General features: G+C 39.1%; 1 protein-coding gene across 7 annotated transcripts in view; it reads left to right on the forward strand.

Moving 5' to 3' along the window:
- ECPAS (Ecm29 proteasome adaptor and scaffold) overlaps positions 1-16,550 on the forward strand; it is a 99,560-nt gene that overhangs the window by 69,564 nt on the left and 13,446 nt on the right. For all 7 annotated transcript variants that reach the window (XM_023727398.1, XM_004372168.2, XM_023727400.1 and 4 more), the window contains 12 exons: positions 1,160-1,305; positions 1,786-1,840; positions 2,641-2,755; positions 3,532-3,600; positions 5,216-5,333; positions 5,627-5,794; positions 9,700-9,779; positions 10,346-10,451; positions 11,214-11,261; positions 12,862-12,983; positions 14,555-14,705; positions 15,582-15,647. In XM_023727398.1, coding sequence (XP_023583166.1) covers positions 1,160-1,305; positions 1,786-1,840; positions 2,641-2,755; positions 3,532-3,600; positions 5,216-5,333; positions 5,627-5,794; positions 9,700-9,779; positions 10,346-10,451; positions 11,214-11,261; positions 12,862-12,983; positions 14,555-14,705; positions 15,582-15,647 — 1,244 coding nt within the window. The remainder of the gene's footprint in view (positions 1-1,159; positions 1,306-1,785; positions 1,841-2,640; positions 2,756-3,531; positions 3,601-5,215; positions 5,334-5,626; positions 5,795-9,699; positions 9,780-10,345; positions 10,452-11,213; positions 11,262-12,861; positions 12,984-14,554; positions 14,706-15,581; positions 15,648-16,550) is intronic.

The raw sequence follows: 16,550 nt of genomic DNA on the forward strand, positions 1-16,550 counted from the left end.
GGAGCTTACACTTCAGTGGGAGAGACAGGCCAGAGGCAAAATAAGCATGGGGCAATATGCAGCTTGTTAAATGGTAACAAGTGCTATGTAGAAAAGTAAAGCACAGAAAAGGGAATAGGTCATATTTGGATGGTAGTTATTAATAGAATGCTGAGGGCAGCTCTTCTCAGGAAGGTGATGTTAAAGGAAAGACTTGAATGGGTGAGGGAGTAAGCTGGTTGGAATTCTTGGGGAAGAGTGTTCCAGGCAGAGGCTGAAGCAAGTGCAAAGGCCCTGAGACTTGAGTATGTTTTAGGTCAATTTGGCTGGAGTAGAGTGAGTGAGTAGGGGAGGAGTAAGATGAGGTCATATGAGATGAGGCTGGATTACGTGGAACCTTGTAGGCCATTGTGAGGCCTTCTATAGAAAGCAATTGTAGGATTGTGAGCTGAGGAGAGACACAATCTCACTTCCATTTTAAGAGGGCTGTATTGAAAATAGACTGAACTGGAGCCAGGACAAAAGCAAGGAGATCAGTTAGGGAGACTGCTGCAGTATCCCAGGTGAGACATGGTGGTGGCTTGAACCATGATGATAGCATGGAGATGGTGAGACATGATTGGTTAAAGAGTTTTCAATGCAGTGCCAACAGGATTTGCTATTGAATTGGATGTGAAGTGTGAGAGGAGTCAGGGTTGACTTCAGAGTTTTTGTTGTGAGCAGTTGGAAGAATGGAGTATTGAGATGGAGGAGATTATGGGAGATAAACGGGTTTGTGGAACAAGGGCAGGGTGGGTGCAGGGAAAAAGTTCCTTCATTGTCTGCTTTTCCTCCTCACTCCCATCAGTGTTGGAATCTCCCAACTCCCCCATGCCCATAGCTAGAACCAGTACCCTCGTGGACATATCTAGGAGTCAGTTGAATATATGAGTATGGAGTTTTGAAGAGTTTGTATGTCTCCAAATGTGTGCCCCTCTCCTATTTGTAAGTATGCATCCCAAATACGCGGTCCCTGCTCTCTTGGTGAGTATATATCCCCGCGTGTCACATTGTGTGTTCTCTTATGTTGTAGTTTTAATCCCTGGGGTGTGAGGACTCTGAGTAAATGTTGATTTAAATTGAATTTTTTCAGGAACTACATGGAATTATTTTAATTGTTTCTTATCTTTCTTTTCCCTAGGAGGCAAAGTGAATGATGTGGTCCCATGGGTGTTGGACGTGATTTTAAATAAACATATCATCAGCCCCAACCCACATGTGAGGCAAGCAGCCTGCATCTGGCTACTTTCCCTTGTGAGAAAGCTGAGTACCCATAAAGAAGTGAAGGTAAGCCATGCTGTAAATGTGATTGCACTATTGAAATCCGCTTATGAAGTATTTGTGATAAAAAGACAGTCAGGAAATCATATGAAGTGAGGGCCAGTACTGAGGTGAGGGCCATTAACCAATAGCAGATATTTTGAAATAAGCTGTACATGAAGGAATGAAGGATGGTGGCCTGATATGTATTGGCTGGAAGATGATTGTAAACCTGAAGGCATAAAGTCAGAAGACGTGGTAAGGATGCGAAGGCTCAGATTAGGGAAAGGTCAGATTGGGTGGTGAGATGACTGCCTGTCAGTGGTACAGCCTTCACGTAATTTGAGCCGCCTTTGAAGATATTTTCCCACCTGAGAGCACCAGGGTTTGTCACGGCCTCGGATTGCAAGACTTGATAGGTCTTGTGTATCCTGATAGTAAGATTCTTACTCTTCTAAAGAATTACTATTTCAGTGTTATAATGCCGTTGTTTTTTTCTTTTTTCAGTCTCATCTTAAAGAGATTCAGAGTGCATTTGTTTCAGTTCTGTCAGAAAATGATGGTAAGTGGTTGGTAAATATTTGATTTCTAAACTTTATTAAGCTTACATTTTAAGTTTTGAGAAATCTGTATTAATGAATATCAGAGAAAACTGTTTTTGAGTTATGTGATTAAAATAAAATTAAACCTTATTTATTAGTATTAAGGATGATAAGCGTGTTAATGATTAAAAAACAAAGCTTCTGGTTAGGGTATTGGGAATTCTCTAATTCTTTTTTTTTTTTTTTAATATGATTTTCAGTTTTACATTAAAAAAGGAGCTGAGGCCTTCTTAAAGTTAGTATGTCTACTAAGTAATAGCTTTCTTCTGCTTCTGGTTACTTTTCCTCTTTGTGATTTAAGCCAGGAGAGAGTGAATGTATGTATGTTCGACATTTAAATGGTAACTTTGTTTTAGACTTACATTCTTTTACTGTCCTTTCATTTTTAAAGAGTTGGATGTGAATGTATTGCATTCTGTTGAGGCTGTTTGATCTCTGTGATTTGTACAGCTTACAGTTGATTGCTGTTCTGTCACTGTGCACTGTATACTGACTGTATACTGAGGTCCATCAGTTTATCTTGGCTTGTGAGTTAGATCTTCTGTGAACGTAGTTCTCATTTACAGTGACTTATACGGTATCATGTTCACTGAGATGGCTTAGTACATTTTTAACAAAATAGGCCGATTGATTTTATTTTCTCATCTTTACTTTGATATCATTTTGCATTGACATTATTAAACCTTTTAAAAATTTTGACTTGTTGGCCAATAGACAAAGTTTTCTTAAACTAATATTATTTGTTTTGACTTTTTGGTAGAACTTAGCCAAGATGTTGCCTCAAAAGGCCTTGGGTTGGTTTACGAACTAGGCAATGAACAAGATCAACAGGAACTTGTCTCTATACTTGTAGAAACACTTATGACTGGCAAAAGGTACTGTGAACTTGAAATTTTCAGATTTGAACACATAGGGAAAGTGTATGCACATATTGAGAATATGCTCTGGAAAATTCAACTTTCCATTTTTCTATTTACTACATCTTTTCTAAAGTTCAAATCAGTGATTGTTATGCTGTGGATAGCTGTTTAATTATGCAGTGTATACTGTTCACTTTAGAAACCCGCCAGTAATTAAAACACTGGATTAGAAAAATACCATAATTATTGGAGTCCTGGTGGTGCAGTGGTTAAGACCTCAGCTGCTAACCAAAAGGTCAGCAGTTCAAATCCACCAGCCTCTCCTTGGAAACCCTGTGGGGCAGTTCTACTCTGTCCTGTGAGATTGCTATGAGTTGGAATCGACTCGACAGCAATGTATTTGGTTGTTTGGTTTTAAATGAAAATTAAATGCGGAGAGGAATCTTGCATATCTTCATGATCTGATCACTGAAGAGTATGTGAAGGGGTAATCGTTCTTGTAATTGGTTGCTGCTTTACATCTTTGCCTGTAGGAAGGATAGTTTTTAATGTGACAACGTTTAATTCAGTGTAATTTTATGGGAGAGGGTCTCTTTTAAATCTATTTGTTCATCCTAGTTTTCCTAAATTCCTAGTGTGATAGAAAAGATAAGTTGACTTTTGTATCTTACACACAGTAGACACTTAGATTAAGATTTTGATTTTATCGGTTTGCAGATGAATTGTATTGATTAACTGAATGCTGGTATGAAAAGTTTGATACTAATTTCTTTGTTGTTGTTTTGGTTTAGAGTTAAACATGATGTTTCTGGAGAGACAGTGGTGTTTCAGGGTGGAACCCTTGGCAAAACACCGGATGGGTAAGTATGCCAAATCCATCGGTCAATTACTATAGACATCTTTAAATATTTTACTTTGGTCTGATAAATAGAGCACCCATGAAGTTGATTTCCACCCTCCTAGGAAAAGATGTGTGTTAGTGGAAGAACATAACTTCTGTGGAAAAAGCCTAGTGTCTTAGATTGGGTTTTTTTGGAAATAGTCTCTCACGTGGAGATTCAGATGCTAGAAGTTTATTGGGACTTGCCCTGGGGATCAGTACCTAACGGGGAATGAAGGAAGCAGGGATAGGGTCAGTGGCCAAGGGAGGAGCTGAACTGCGATGCTGCCAACACTTCAGTGGACCCTCATTCCTTAAGGAGCTCTGGAGCTGGGGCGGGATGGCTCTTCAGAGTTGTCCTGCCTTGGGGCATGAGGCCAGACCTTTATATCCGCCCCCAGTGACTAGCCACTGATTGTGAGCTGCTCTGGGGGAGGATGTGACCTTGGACAGAGAGCAGTTCTGGGAGATTGACAGGGCTGAGAACTGTCAGACCCCTGCCAGCTAAGTCCTGGGTTGGGGATCTGGTAGCATAGCTCAGCGTCCACTGCACCTAGTTGTCTGCTGGGGGCAACTCTGCTGACTATTTTGAATCTACCAGTTCAGCATTTCACATTAACTCCTTGAGCTTTACCGCCCCCCCCCCCTTTTTTTTTAATCGTAATTCCACTGTGGTTTATGCTGTTGCTTTCCCTCTAAGAATCCTCATCTTGGTCAGCCTTGCTGTTCTTCCAGTTCTCCCCCAATGGTGTCACTCTGCTCAGAGCCTTGCTTCAGTGTTGTCTGCAACGTTAGAAAGCAGTCACCTTATTTGTTCTCATTGACGTTCTCTCACAGCTCACTGTTCTCACATCGGTCGTTGTTTCCATTCCTCTTACTCTCTCTGTAGACTCCTTCTACAACAATCATTAATGTTAAAATGTTTTTTTTTGTATCTATTCCTGAAAGTAATTCAGTTGCTCAGCTTTAAAACTGGTTTGCTCACTTAAACATCTTTATTTTCCCTTTAAAGTTAACTGAATTTTTGCCACTTCTATTGTTTGAAGTGTTTTTTTCCATAGTTGAGTTTTTAGTGCTCACTTTTCACAAAATAACTAACATCAGATGATGAGGTATTTGAGTAAATATTTGTTCAGAGGAAAGTTAACAGGACTCAAAAGAAGTTGTTATCAGGATTAAGGATTGAAGTGATCTTGTTTAGAAAAGACTTAGGGAAGACAGATGGTGTCTTCAAATGACTTGTGATGATGGGAGAGATTTGTACACAATGTGAGGAAGAAGTTTCTAATAGATCTGCCTCAGGAGGTGGTGAGGGCTCCACCTACCTGGGAGTACAGATAGACATTTTTGAGTCATTTGCCAACAGCAGCCTAAAGGGACTTCAGGCACTGTTGATAATTGAATTAGGTGACTTTTATATTGTTCTTAATCTCATTTTATGTCTTCATGATGATGGGATAACTCAATATTAGAAAATTAGTGAAAATGTCATTTTAAAAACCATGTCCTAGTAATATTGGTGATGTTGTCAATTTGTATCATTAGGCTGTAGACAGAGAAATACATTATTGCATACTTTCTTTTTTTTATCCAAGCCAGGGCATTTCTACTTACAAGGAGCTTTGTTCTCTGGCAAGTGATCTCAGTCAGCCAGATCTGGTGTATAAATTTATGAATTTAGCGAATCACCATGCAATGTGGAACTCTAGGAAGGTAAGTTAGTATCACTAGACAGTTTTTATTTTTTACTTTCCCCCCCAAACCGCGCTACATTGGCGGACTGTGGCAGTTGACACAGAGTGTGTTTTGTAAACGTCTCTGCCTGATTAGAGACAGCCAGACCACTATCCAGCTACTATTGTGGATTAGTAAGGCTGCAACGCCCATTAAATCAGGCTATATTCAGGGGCAAGTTTCGGAGAATTTTGTGATCCTCATATATTTAATGTGTTAATATTTTTCTTTGATAGATGTACCAGAGTCACTTCATCTTATTATTATTTTAGGGTGCTGCTTTTGGTTTTAATATCATTGCTACCAGAGCTGGAGAGCAGCTGGCTCCTTTTCTGCCTCAGCTAGTTCCTCGCCTTTATCGTTACCAGTTTGATCCCAACCTTGGTATTCGACAGGCCATGACAAGTATTTGGAATGCGTTGGTCACTGACAAATCAACGGCAAGTATTTGTGAATCCTTGTGTATTGAGGAGTCTCTGGGTGGTGCAAACAGTTAATTTGCTCAGCTGCTAACCAAAAGGTTGGTGGTTCGCGTCTACCCAGAGGCATCTCAGAAGAAAGGCCTGGTGATCTGTTTCCAAAAAATGAGCCATTGGAAACCCTGTGAAGCACAGTTCTACTCTGAATCGACTCTCTAGCAACTGGTTTCGTGTGTTAAGAAAACACTATCACATAGGAGTGCATGTGTGAGTACATGCATGTATAGGTATATTGGTAGGCATATGTATTTACATGTTTGTGTGTACTGCATATGTATTCATACATTTAATAAAGCACGTAGGGGACAGACTTATGGAGACTTCCTAGATATATCCAACACCTTGAGGGATCGATTTACTGGGTTAAAAGACTTAGGCCCATAGTCTTATAGTGGGACAGCTTAGTTAATTGGCATAACATGGTTCATAAAGATAATGTTCTACATCCTAGTTTGGTGAGTAGCATCTGGGATGTTAAAAACTTGTGAGTGGCCATCTAAGATAGAATTATTGGTTTCTCCTTGTCCGGAACAAAAGAGAATGAAGGATACCAATTAATCAAAGAAGAAACTAGTCCACAGGACTAATAGCCCACACGAACCATGGCCTTATCTAGCCTGAGACCAGAAGAACTAGATGGTGCCTGGCTACCACTATTGGCCGGTCTGACGAGAGACACAATAGAAGGTGCTGGATAGAATGGGAGAAAAATGTAGAACAAAACTCAAATTCCTAAAAAAGTCTAGACTTACTGGCTGAATAGAGACTAGAGGAACCCCTGAGACTATCACCCTATGGTACCCTTTGAACTCGGAATTGAAGCCACTCCTGGAGGTCACCTTTTATCCAAATAATAGATTGGCTTATAAAATAAACAATATCACCTGTGAGTACTGTGCTCCCTTAAGTAATCAACTGTATGAGACCAAACGGTCAACATTTACCCTAAAGTGAGGATGAGAAGGTAAGGAGGGGCAGGGAAGTTAGATTAATGGAAACAGAACAAACAGAATGGAAATAATGAGAATGCTGACACATTGTGAAAAATGTCATGGAACAGTTTGTATAAAAATTGATTAATGGGAGCCTAATTTGTGTAGACTTTCACCTAAAAGACAATAAAATATTATTAAAAACAAAAACACTATCGTTTGTCCAAGGTGACACACAGGATTTAAACCCAGTGCCTATCTCCCTTTCAACTTTTATACTGTTACTTGTTTAAATGAATCTCCCTCCCTCCCTTTCTTCCTTCTTTTCTGGATGCTCATGGCTACATTTATTGAAATCTCAAAAATGGAAACAATCTAAATTTCCATTGGGTGGATGGTTAAGAAAATGGTAGTATATTCACACAAATGTTGATTGGGACTATTGATTTAGTGGAGAACAGTCATAGTTACTGCCCTCACAGACTTCAGTTAGTTGGGAAGACAGATAAGGAATCAGGCAGTTGCCATATATGGTATTCTGTTGTCTGGCTGTTTCTCATATTCTATTCCACTTTTAGATATTAAGATTTCTCAGGGCTTGCCTCAGAGTAATTTTTGCTCTTTCAACTTTCTCTCTTAAGTAGATAAGTTCACTAATTCTGGCGTATTTAAATGTCACTTTTTTTTTTTTTTTTTTCTACAGGTGAAGGCTTACAGAACAAAATAGTTTCTCATTTAACAATTACTACAAATGTTGTCCTATGACAATGGTTAACAATCTCACAACACATCAACAATATCCTTACTCAACCTTGGGTTCCCTATCACCAGCTTCCTTGTCCCCTTCTGCCTTCTGGCCCTTGTCACTGGACTACTGTACCTCATTAGTCTCATTTGGTTTTACGGGGCTGTCCACTCCCAGGCTGAACGTTGAACCTCGGAGATAACTTCACCACTGAGCTAAAGGGTATCTGGGGGCCATAGTCTCGGGGTTTCTCCAGTCTCCTTTAGGCCAGTAAATCTGGTCGTTTTTTTGTGAGTTAGAATTATGTTCTACATCCTTCTCCAGTTCTGTCCAGAACCCTCTGTTGTGATCCTGGTCAGAGCAGTCCGTGGTGGTAGCCGGGCACCATCTAGCTGTACCGGACTCAGTCCGGTAGAGGCCTTGGTAGCTGTGTTCCATTAGTCCTTCGGACTAATCTTTTCCTTGTACCCTGTTCTCTTCATTCTCCCTTGCTCCTGAAGGGATGAGACCAGTGGAGTGTCTTAGATGGCCGCTCAAAGGCTTTTAAGACCCCTTAAATGTCATTTTTATTGTGAAGATTGTCAGTCATGTATTTCTGGCCCAGACACGTCTTGAGCTCCATACTTGCATATTTACTCCTGTTTGACATCTTTGCTTGGATGTTGTTTCAAGATATTTAAACTTTACGGGTCAAAAACTGGACTTAAAGTAACCTTCTCTCCCTCTTTTCCTCATGTCCTCACCATTCACTCATTTATCCAAACCAAATTACTGGATGTCATCCTTGCTTTTTGTCTGTACCTCACCCCTACTCCCAGTTGAATCCATATCGAATTCTGTTTCGAAAGTATTCCATGAAGCTACTCTCTTCTTTCCCTTATTTTTCTTGATGAGCAGGTCATCATTATCGTTCTCCTTTCCGTGTCTTCCTTTAATTCATTATCCACATAGTAGCAGAAGTGGTTTTTAAAATGCAACTGTTTGTGCCATTTTGGGTTAAAATCCTTCAGTGGCTTCACAGTTGATTTAGAGTAAATTCTGTGAGCCTTGCCATGTCTTACAAGGTCCTGCCTATGATATGGTCCTTTCTGCTCTCTTCATTCTGGGAGTGTTCATGGCAGTGGAATACTTCACAGAGTTCAGCTTTGAAGGCTTGGTGAGTTTCATTTGCTCTTGGAGAGCATATGGTACCTCTGATGAGTGGGTTGAGATCTGACAGGCCAGTCTGTTAGAGATCTGAGATCAGGACAAAGGCCTCGGCTAAAGATGTGAGTCATCACTGAGTGGAAGGAGAATCCACAAGTGTGGGTGAGATCACTTAAGGAGAATGTTTAGAAAAGTGGACATAGGAAGAAGTCTGTTAAATCTTAGGTGAATTATTTATCTCTCTGTTTTGGTTTTCTTACATGTAAGTGAGAATAACAAAACCTCTCGTATGTCCAAGAGTAAAAGTGGAAATGCCATAAGTTCTGAGAATCTTTGGATCAGCATAAAAATCAAGGCTTTCGTCAGTTTGTCACTATTACCAAGTTGATAAGTGTATATCAAAACAAAACAGAGGCTTAAAAAATTAAACTCGTCTTTCATTCTGAACAATCATTATTATTTATGTTTCACACACCATGCAGGGTACTGGGGATACAAAGATGAGTGAGACACTGTCCCAGCCCTTGAGTCTCAATGAGGCATACATGTACAGAACAGTGCAGTTATTGTATAGTATGATGTGCTTTAAGAAGGTGCTGTGGGAACACAGAGGAGAGTACCTAAGCCAGTCTTCTCTGAGAAGATGATGCCTGATTTTGAATCTTGAAGGACAAATAGGAGTTAACCAAGCAAATAGGAGGATGGAAAGGAATTAGAGGGAGTAGTATGTGCCAAGGAATAGCGGTGAGGCAGGAAATGACCTTTGGAGTTAGGTGAGTCACAGAGGGCTTTGTATTCATGCCCAAGTGATTGGGCTTTTTTCACGTGTACGGAGGAAAATAAGACAATCAAGCGTGCATTTTAGAGTGGTCACGCTGTCAGCTTTTAGTGATTGAAGTAGGGAGAAATTGTGGACTGAGGGTTTTTTTTAAAGAGACGTTTAGACTACTAAATAACAGAAACATGGTTCATGTGGTTACCAGGTGAATGATTTGATTGTTGGTGGATTTTGCATTTTTAATTTTATCTTTTGCTTTCATTAGGTGGATAAATATTTGAAAGAAATTCTTGAAGATTTGGTTAAGAACCTTACCAGCAATTTGTGGCGGGTTCGAGAATCCAGGTACCGTTTTTGGAAATGTAACTAACACTAGTCAAGTACAATGGACTTTTGTCCCCCAAATTTCCAACTTTTATACTTTGAAAGGAGTAAATTAAAACTACTGGAAAGTATATTTCTGGTTGAATTAGGCAGTGATCTTTAACTATTTAAACTCTGGTTACTGGTTTTCTTAAGTTATCTTAGTTTATGTAAGAATGAAATTGGTAGACATCAAGATCTATTTCTATCCGCTTATGACTTTGTAGGGTAGCAGTGATTCATATACACAGTTTGTATTTATTCACTGCTTGCTATGTGCTTGGCAGTGTGCTAGATCCTAGGGGCTCAATGGTATAATAAAAAATGATGTAACATCTCAAAGGGATTGTATTATAGTTGTGGGAAACAGACATTTGATGAGTGTATGTGGTATATTTGGGGCATCAAGGAGAGAGTAGTCATTGCCATCTTGGGGGTTGGGACTAGAAATAAAAGCAGAACCTATATTCTTGTTTGTTATAAATGTTTCACAGTAGAATATTGAGCTTTCTTGATCAGGTGTTTGAAACTAAATTGTTTATTTTCAGTTGTTTAGCTTTGAATGATTTATTGAGAGGAAGACCCCTAGATGACATCATTGATAAGCTTCCAGAAATTTGGGAAACGCTTTTTAGAGTACAAGATGATATCAAGGTATTATAGAAACAGATCTGTATTTAGTCATAGAATAGCTTAAACTTGAATTCTTAAAGTATGTATGATATATATTTCAAAATTCAATATCCAGACAATTTTATGAGACTACAGTTTCCCCAGACATTTTAGCCTTGATATGCCTGTGAAGTTGCAAGGTTGGATATCTTTAGGTCTACACTGAGTTGACCTAACAAAAAAAGGTGGCTGTAGGCAGACTTTCTCTCATTAGAGATCTCATGATGCTGTTGGGTTACGGACAAGTGTGTTTTGAAATAATCCAGGAAAACTCTACTTTGATCAGTTTCATAAATTGGACCAGTCATTATCAAATCACGTGACCATTCCCTCAGAATTTTTCCTGGACATTCTAAATTTTAGGTATTTTGATATCTTATTATTAAAATTAGGCACATCCATTTTGCTTTTTGCTTTATTCATTAGAGATTTTAAAATCTTTCAGAATCTCACATGGATCTTTACATGTTTGCTTTTATAATACCCATAGTTTCTGTAATGTTATCCTTCATAGCTGAGTTTTTATAAGGTCAAAATATGCCCTATAATTTTAAAAAGTAATTTGGCATTGTAAAATATGTTCCTTGATGGGCAAAGAGCTTAATGAAACACTATTTTTTACCGTTTATGAAAGTAGGATTTTTACTAAGATGTGTAGAGGATGAGGCAGTTTAGTGCACATCGTGGGATGGATCAGAATGAAACTCTCTAACCTATGTGATGCCATGCTTTTCTTATTCCTAGGAATCTGTACGAAAAGCGGCAGAACTAGCTCTGAAAACCTTGAGCAAGGTGAAAACTCCGATCTTACGTTGGGGGTAGGGTGGGGCAGGGTTTTGTGTGACCACAAAAGAATCAATAGTGGTTTATTTTTTGTCTTATAAAATGACATTTATTTACAGTGTAATTAATTTCATGTCGCAGTTCACTGTGAGAAAGTGGGTGCTATTAGAATACTACTATTTTTATAACCAACAAATAGTAGTTTAACTGGTCTCTTTAAATGGTGAGCTACTCTGGGCCTTTTGTGAGGGATGATTTGCACTTGACCCTGCAGCGTCTAGCAGCATCTATTTTCTTTCATTCTAATATTATGTTTATATGTTAAGCTACCTTTCATATTTTATGAGGTTGGTAAGTTTTTTGAAACTAAGTAGTCTCCCACTTGGACCTGATTTTACTGTGATATATCAGGGACTTCTTTCTAGCTAGGCAAACCTTGCCATAAGTCGCATTGTTAGTAGTAATGCCAGATTTTTTTTTAAAATTGTGCTTTAAATGAAAGTTTACAGTTCAGGTTAGTCTCTCATATAAAAATTTACACACACACTGCTATGTGACTCTTGTTGGTCTCCCTATACTGTGACAGCACACTCCTTCTTTCCACCCCAGATTTCCTGTGTCCATTCAGCCAGCTCCTGTCCCTTTCTGCCTTCTCATCTCGCCTCGAGACAGGAGCTGCCCGTTTAGACTCTTATATTTACTTGAGCTAAGAAGCACACTCTTCATGAGTATCATTTATGTCTTATAGTTCAGTCTAATCTTTGTCTGAAGAGTTGGCTTCAGGAATGGTCTTAATTTTGGGCTAACAGAGGGTCCGGGGACCCTGTCCTCTGAGGTCCCTCCAGTCTAGTCAGACCATTAAGTCTGGTCTTTTTACTAGAATTTGAGTTCTGCACCCTACTTTTCTCCTGCTCTGTCAGGGACTCTGTTGTGTTCCCTGTTGGGGCAGTCATTGGTGGTAGCTGGGCACCATCTAGCTCTTCTGGTCGCAGGCTGATGGAGTCTCTGGTTTATGTGTAAAGCCAGATCTAAAATCCAGGTGTTTCTGATATGTGCTGCCACCCAAAATTATCGAGATACCTTAAGCCTTCAGTTTGAACCCCTACTGAGAATTTGCATTTCTAACAAGTTCCCTCGTGATGCTGTTGCTGCTGGTTAGACACCAGTTCTGAGAACCACTAGTGAGCAGAGGTTCTCAAAACTTATTATACGTAAGAATCACATGAGGAGCTTGTTAAAATATAGATTCTGATTCAGTATATCTGGGGTGGGAATGCAAATTCTTGGCAGGGATTCAAACCAGAATGAACTGGTTTGAAGCCCTGTTTCAAAGTACTTTCGTATATACACTTTTCATTTTATCTTCAACCATTTTGTTCCCTGTTTCACAAATTAGAAGATCAAAATTTTAGCAAATTTTCCATTTAGTTACTGGCCAACCTAGGCTCAATCCCAGATCTCATTTCTGTGTCTACCCCTGTAGTTATCACAGAAAGTAGATTTACTTACTGTGTTCTGTGGATGTGAGAAGTAGAAAGTATTTTGTCAGATAAGTACTTTATTGGGTGAGAGGTCAGTTTCACTAATCTCCATGCTCTTTGTATGTGAGGTTTGTGTGAAAATGTGTGACCCTGCCAAAGGAGCCACTGGCCAGAGGACTATTGCTGTCCTTCTGCCTTGCCTTCTGGACAAAGGAATGATGAGCCCTGTGACAGAAGTTCGAGCCCTCAGGTGTGTATCAGTTGATGAAATGAATGTACTGGGTTTACTTAGTTCCTAACTGTTCAGGAGAAATTGGATTTCTTTGAGTGTTAGATTCTTCGAAGTATGGAGAAAAGTCGAGGAGAAATCACTAAAGCATCCAAGAGCATTTGTGAGAAGTTGTGAGTCAGAGCCATTTTGCAGAAACATTTTCATGGGAACCTTGCCTTCCAGTATCCTCTGCCTCCAGCAAGCGTATCTTCCCATTGTGGTACAAGTCCTTTGAGCTTGCTTAGTAGTAATTTACAGACTTTAAATAAAATGCTTACAAGCTGCAGCATTGAAATATTCAAGAAATCCATTCACATGTGTAGATATATGGCTGTTTTAAGTTGGAATCAACCATGAAGGATTCTAGGTTGTATGTGTGTGTTTTTAAACTTGGGTGTTATCTAGAAACTTTATCTGTTCCATTACGACTTCACTCTTAAAGCTAGATCATGTTAATAGTATCAAGACTATTTCATGATAACTAAATGGTTAATGACCCTATGGGGCAGTTCTACTCTGTCCTATAGGGTTGCTATGAGTCAGAATCGACTTGATGGCAACAGGTTTTTTTTAAAATTGTTGGTGAGGGTAAGTTTTTTTTAGAAGGATTCATCTAATACTGCAAAGGAATGATAAAATTAGGATATCATTGTTTTGCTAACTTAAGTAAAATAACATAGGCAATGGTCATCTGTGGCTCTTAAATCCACTGGGTGAAAGGCTGATGGGGAACTTTATAATGGATGGTTCAGGCCAAGAAAACATCAGCCCATTGATCACTATTAACAGCACAAAAAGACAATCAAATATCGATTGCATCCTGATGTGATGGAGTAGTACACACAATACCACCTATTCTGTCTTTTTTTTAAATTGAACCTGGGACCAGTCAAGTCTGTAGATCTGTACAGGGGACAGAGGAACATGTTAAATGACACCATTAGAATGCAATTAGTGAGGACAAATAAATGACAAGAAAGAGAGTGGTAGAGGACTATTACAGATTGAAAAAGAATTAAGAACGCAGCAAATAGCAATATGTGGGTGGATTCTGGATCCTAATTCAGACAAACCAACTATTAAAGACATTATTGAAACCATCATAAATTTGAATATTAGATGATAGGAGAAGTTATTGATTTTTTTAGGTGTGAAAATGGTATTATGAGCATGATACAGTCCTTATCTCTTAGAGCTGCATGAAGACGGTTAGTTACAGAATATGCTTTGAATTAATACAGTGGCAGGGGAAGAAAAGTGTATCCCTGTGTGCGTATAGAGGAGTTATGGATGAAACAAACTTGGCCAAATGTTGCTGATTGTTGAACTAGCTGGAGGGTATACGGAAGTTTATTTATGATTCTCTCTACTTTCATATATGTTTGAAAATTTATTTAGTGTAAAATTAAAAAAAAAAGCCAAGATCAGGTTCTGTAACCATGTGAGTGTATGCCTGAATGCAATAACTGTAGAACATCATCATGATTGGACTTGGAGGACTTCCTCCTTTTGTCAAAAGGACTCAAGAGTTGTTTTCTTTGTGTCTGTAGCATTAACACGCTTGTGAAGATCAGCAAAAGTGCAGGAGCCATGTTGAAACCTCATGCACCAAAACTTATCCCAGCACTACTGGAGTCCTTAAGTGTATTGGAACCCCAAGTTCTCAATTATTTGAGTCTTCGGGCTACAGACCAAGAAAAGGTGAGTTGACAGCTCAGGCATAGTGGTAAGTATCATGAAGGAGGGAGAGCCTTGTTAAGCTACTGAGGTCCATCTGAATAATCTTTCCAGTATCCTTATAGGTTTCTGTAGCATGTTTACTAAGCTGAGCATTAGGAAACATAAATGCTAGTCCATGCTCTGCAGGCTCAGGCAAGTCACTTCTGTATGTCTTACTTTTCTCATTTATTATGTCTGGATAGTGTTAGCCTCTCCTGCAGAGTAGTTGTAAGACTAAAATACCATTGGAGATATGAAGGCCCTTCAAAAAGTTAAAGCATTAAATGTATACAATTTTTATTGCTTAGATACAGTTTTTAAAAGACCTTAAAAAAAGACCCAAGCCCATTGCTGTTGAGTTGATTCCGACTCATAGCAACCCTATAGGACAGAGTAGAACTGCCCCATAGGGTTTCCGAGGAGCAGCTGGTGGTTTCGAACTGCCAGCCTTCTGGTTAGCAGCAGAGTGGTTAACTACTCTGCCACCAGGGCCCCCCGCAAAAGACCTTAGATAGAAGTTTATTTAGTCTATTCCTTTATTTAGTGGATGGAGAACCAGGGGCCCATAGAGGTTGGATGACTTGCCTAAAGCCATGCTGTGTTAGTTTCCAATTCAGCTAATTTCTATTATCTGAATTTCTCACCTGCAATGAGATGCTATCTCCCCTGATTAATTGTTGAGTGAAGGTCAGAAGAAATTAGATCTGGACTTATGTTTGATTTTGTTATATCTCCATATTATTTTTTTAAAAAAAAGTTCTTCAGTTTGGAAGTAAAGCACTTTTATGGAGTTATTTGTTGGGGCTGTTATTCCTAATTTAGTGAATGTCCTGAGTGACTTGAATTTGTGTTCTTCAGGCTGCAATGGATAGTGCTCGGCTCAGTGCTGCCAAATCCTCTCCCATGATGGAAACAATCAACATGGTGAGTGTCTAAACATAATGGGAAAGTTGAAGTTTGTTTGCTTACCCTGAAGTGTAATTCTTCAAAGTCCTCAGGCTACATTAATGAAGTACAGATTTAAGGGAAGAGTCAAGTAACCATTGATGCTTCAGTTTTTTCTTAATATAGTTCTTTCTTATTCAGTATTACTAAATGGAAGTAATTTTCCAAGTAGTAAAATCCATTAGCCCAGATTTGTGTTACTAAGGAGAATAACATATTAATAGATCTCCCTATAAATCTGTGTCTGTCGTTCTGTCTGCCTGTTTAGAGAGTCTCAGACTTTTGCCTCTGCCTGAGAGTTGTCTGTTGGTAGAACTAGGTCTGGGGGTATTCAGTGAAGTAGGCAGCATAACAGGTAGGTGCAGAGAATTGAATAATGTTGATATGTTGTTTCAGTCATAGGAAGGAATTTGCAGTAAAGAGCTGCTTGGCACTAAAGTTCTAACTTCTAAAGATTTTGGAGCCCTGGCTTAGGAGTCGTTAAAACTGACTTTGCTGCATACACCCTGCGGTGGTTAACTGAGAACTTATGAACTCCTGGAAATTGTTTTGCTAAGCAGGTCAGGGCTGGACAAGAGAAGTAGATATCTTTTAGTGCTTACTGAGTGAAAATTACCAAAATTTGGTCTGAGGATGCTGTATCTTGGTTGGATTATTGGGAGGAAAAGCTTAAATATGAACCAGTAGAGAACACCATATGGAGATATGCTCCCTAATAATAGAATACATGCCATTGCATTTTCAAAAATATAGTCAGCATATTACAGGGGAATTCAACTAAAAAAGTTGACATTTAGAGGTGGTTTGGTAGGATAAGCCCACAGAAAAAGGTCAATTTTAACTTAGGTCTTATATAGTAAACATGAATTGATAAAGAGGAAG

Source organism: Trichechus manatus, unplaced genomic scaffold (assembly GCF_000243295.1).
Source record: "Trichechus manatus latirostris isolate Lorelei unplaced genomic scaffold, TriManLat1.0 scaffold00016, whole genome shotgun sequence".
NCBI classification, from domain to species: Eukaryota; Metazoa; Chordata; class Mammalia; order Sirenia; family Trichechidae; genus Trichechus; species Trichechus manatus.